Source organism: Pyxicephalus adspersus, chromosome 1 (assembly GCF_032062135.1).
Source record: "Pyxicephalus adspersus chromosome 1, UCB_Pads_2.0, whole genome shotgun sequence".
Classification (NCBI taxonomy): Eukaryota; Metazoa; Chordata; class Amphibia; order Anura; family Pyxicephalidae; genus Pyxicephalus; species Pyxicephalus adspersus.
This window is the reverse complement of record NC_092858.1, coordinates 9,868,801-9,871,953: the sequence shown is the minus strand read 5'-3', so window position 1 is coordinate 9,871,953 and position 3,153 is coordinate 9,868,801. Positions and strand designations below refer to the sequence as shown.

The 3,153-nt window shown below is 50.2% G+C and overlaps 1 protein-coding gene across 2 annotated transcripts in view; it reads left to right on the top strand.

Moving 5' to 3' along the window:
* The window catches only part of FCHSD2 (FCH and double SH3 domains 2), a 131,795-nt gene that overhangs the window by 20,215 nt on the left and 108,427 nt on the right, over window positions 1-3,153 (top strand). The window contains exon 1 of one of the 2 annotated variants that reach the window (XM_072401990.1): window positions 839-1,019. The exons of the other annotated variant lie outside the window; for it this stretch is intronic. Within the exon in view, the coding sequence (XP_072258091.1) occupies window positions 999-1,019 (21 nt within the window). The 5' untranslated portion in view covers window positions 839-998. Of the gene's footprint in view, window positions 1-838; window positions 1,020-3,153 lie in introns of those variants that run through there. 2 annotated transcript variants of the gene reach the window in all.

The following is a 3,153-nucleotide window of genomic DNA, read 5'->3' as shown; positions in this document are numbered from 1 at the left end:
GGATCAGCAGAACTGCAGTAATATTTTATGCCCGGCAGGTAGCGCTAAAATTATGGAATCGGCAGTAGTGTGAAATTGATCTGTACCCGCCAGGTGGCGCTCAGACCTTAGTGATCAGTAGTATCAATCTGTTCAGCAGGTGGCGCTTAGCCACGAAATAGGCAGTAATGCCGTACCATGTCCAGCAGGGGGCGCTCTGGGTTTTGGCAGTACTGCATATATTAGTCTGTGTCCGCAAGGTGGCGCTAAGACTTCAAGGATCCATAACTAATATTGCAGTATCAATCTGGTAGTGTCCAGTAGGGATCAGCAGTAAACGGTTTATTAGTCTGTGTCCGGCAGGTGGCGGTAGACCTTGGGATTCAGCAAAACTGCAAAATGTACGCACGTGTCCGGCAGGTGGCGGTCGACCCACGGGAATCTGCAGAACCTGCAATATTAGTCTGTGTCCAGCAGGTGGAGCTTCACCCACGGCATTTGGCATAACGGCAGTATCAGTCTGTATCCGGCAGGAGGCACTCAGACCACTAGAATCGGCAGAACTTGCAATATCAGTCTGTGTCCAGCAGGTGGAGCTCCACCCACGGCAATCGGCATAACGGCAGTATCAGTCTGTATCCGGCAGGTGGCACTCGGACCACGGGAATCGGTAGAACTTGCAGTATTAGTCTGTGTCCAGCAGGTGGCACTCGGACCACGGCAATCGGCAGAACGTGCAATATTAGTACGTGTCCAGCAGGTGGCGCCCAGCCCGCGGGGATTGTCAGTGCTGCAGTACCGGCGGAGCCGCCTCCTGTCTCCGTGCGGTGATCGCCCCTCCCCCGCTCCTATTACACACCGCCCCTCCCCCCGCACTGTGCTGTGTTGCCCGGCGCTCTCCAGTCTGTCTGTGGCCCTTCATGGAGCCCCCTGGACATCGACACTGACACAAAGCCCCGGGACCGCCAGCTGCCCCGACCTGGGGAGAAGGAGGGAGGCTGCACCCTGCCAGCGCCACCATGCAGCCCCCTCCGAGGAAGGTAAGAGATGGGGGGCAGGGAATGGGGGGGGGGTATTGTTCTGGGGACCTCAGAGAGGGGCCACACTGCCATATTGTATGATGGGGGTCTGCAGAGCATTCCTCCCATACAAAATACTGCAGACTATTCCTCCTCCTCATCCCAGCCATGCAGACTCATCACTACCATATACCATGTACTACAGAGCATTCCTCCTATCCCAGACATGTCATCTCCTGCAGACTATTCCTCCCATACAAAATACTGCAGAATATTCCTCCGCAGCACAACATTCCCCCTCATCCCAGCCATGCAGAACATTCCTATCATAGCCACTGCAGACTATTCCTTCTATCCTAGACATGACCCCATGTTATCTCACTGCAGAGCATTCCTCCTCATCCCAGGTATTCCCCCCATACAAAATACTGCAGACTATTCCTCCCCAGCATAACATTCCTCGTATCCCAGCCATGGCCCCATGTTATCTGGCTGCAGAGTATTCTCCCTCATCCCAGCTGTTGTAGTGCAGATCATTCCTCCCTATCCTGTGATTTCTCATTATTCCTCTTCTCATGTATGGTACCATGTTATATCTGCAGGTTATTCCTCCTCCCTCTCCCATAACACAGAGCCCTGTGATGTGCAGAGTATTGCTCCTGATATCATGTTGTATGATTCTGCTTTCCTCCATGCTGCAGATCTCCTGGTTGTGGCATTGCTGTTCCCTCCATCATACAATTTGTTTTATTTCTGATTGATGTGCCCATCCCCTCCTCCTCCTGCAGAGCATTGCTCCTCCATCCTGACACATTTCCTTCTCTCCTCCATGTCACCTCTCTGTGCTGCGGTCATCTCTTCCTATGGATCATCTCATCATATTTATCATTCATTATGAATAACATCATCATTGTACGCTCACAGGTTGGGTGCCTGTGGGCCCTGAAAATCCGGCACCTCCAACGCCAATTATCCAATGTGTGTATGGGGGGTTCTTGGTGCTCATCACTGCTCAATATATGGACCGCACAGGGGTGATGGGGGGTCCATATGGTTCCATTCCTCACCAGTCCAAATACACATGGGTACCATCCCTCCCATCACCCGGGGCTTGTACCCTCCACCTATCTATAGTGTCCATGTCTTGCCTTGGTTATACCCAGCAGCCCCCATTCATCTGCCCTGCGCGCCCCCCTATAAAGCGCGCCCCCCTATAAAGCGCGCCCCCCTATAAAGCGCTCCCCCCTATACAGCGCTCTGTCTATGGGTCATGTGACCATACTGGGGAGATACAATGTATTCATAGCACATGTCATGATTTCCTCATTGTCATACATTGTATTCCTGGGGTTTGGTGCTGGCTCAGTGATCATTATATTTATGTTAGGTCTCAGTACACACACTGCCGGATGTTTGGAAACACATTGCAAACATAAGTCTGATATTCTATTGCAATCGTATTTTGTCCAATAGAACACATTAGGATTCCATCAGATGAACTCAGATGTATACTTTTCATTGATATCTTCCGATATGATCTATCCATGGAATCCTAAATTATCTGAAGATTGTTTTTTTGGATAGGAAGTGTCAGCCCTGTGTGTGTTGTAGGCCCAATGCACGGTATAATGAAAGCTTGGTGTCATGTCTGCAGATTAGGTGGAAGGGCTTCTGTATTACCCGTATGATGTGGAGGGCCCCGTCATGTATCGGCAGGAACAAGGTGTATACATGAGTGTTATGGTAAAGGCTTGTATTGCTATAAATAGTGCAGAGATCTGTGATCTGATTGGATGATTGTCAGGATTACAGACTGACCCCCATGTCCGGTGTGGGGTGTTCTCATGGTTTGGATATTCGGGGATTGTACAGAACTGTCAGATGCCTTCCCAGCACCTGTTCCATGTTTAGTCTGAAGGAATATGTTTATTACACGTGTGTACCATTCCTCCTGTTCTGTGTGTATGGACTCTGCACAGTACCACTTCTCTTGTCCTGTACCCCAGGTGTAATTCTCAGTATCTGTTCTCTGAATGTATGGACTCTGCACAGTACCACTTCTCTTGTCCTGTACCCCGGTGTAATTCTTGTTATCTGTTCTTATTCTGTATGTATGGACTGTGCACAGTACCACTTCTCTTGTCCTGTACCCCGG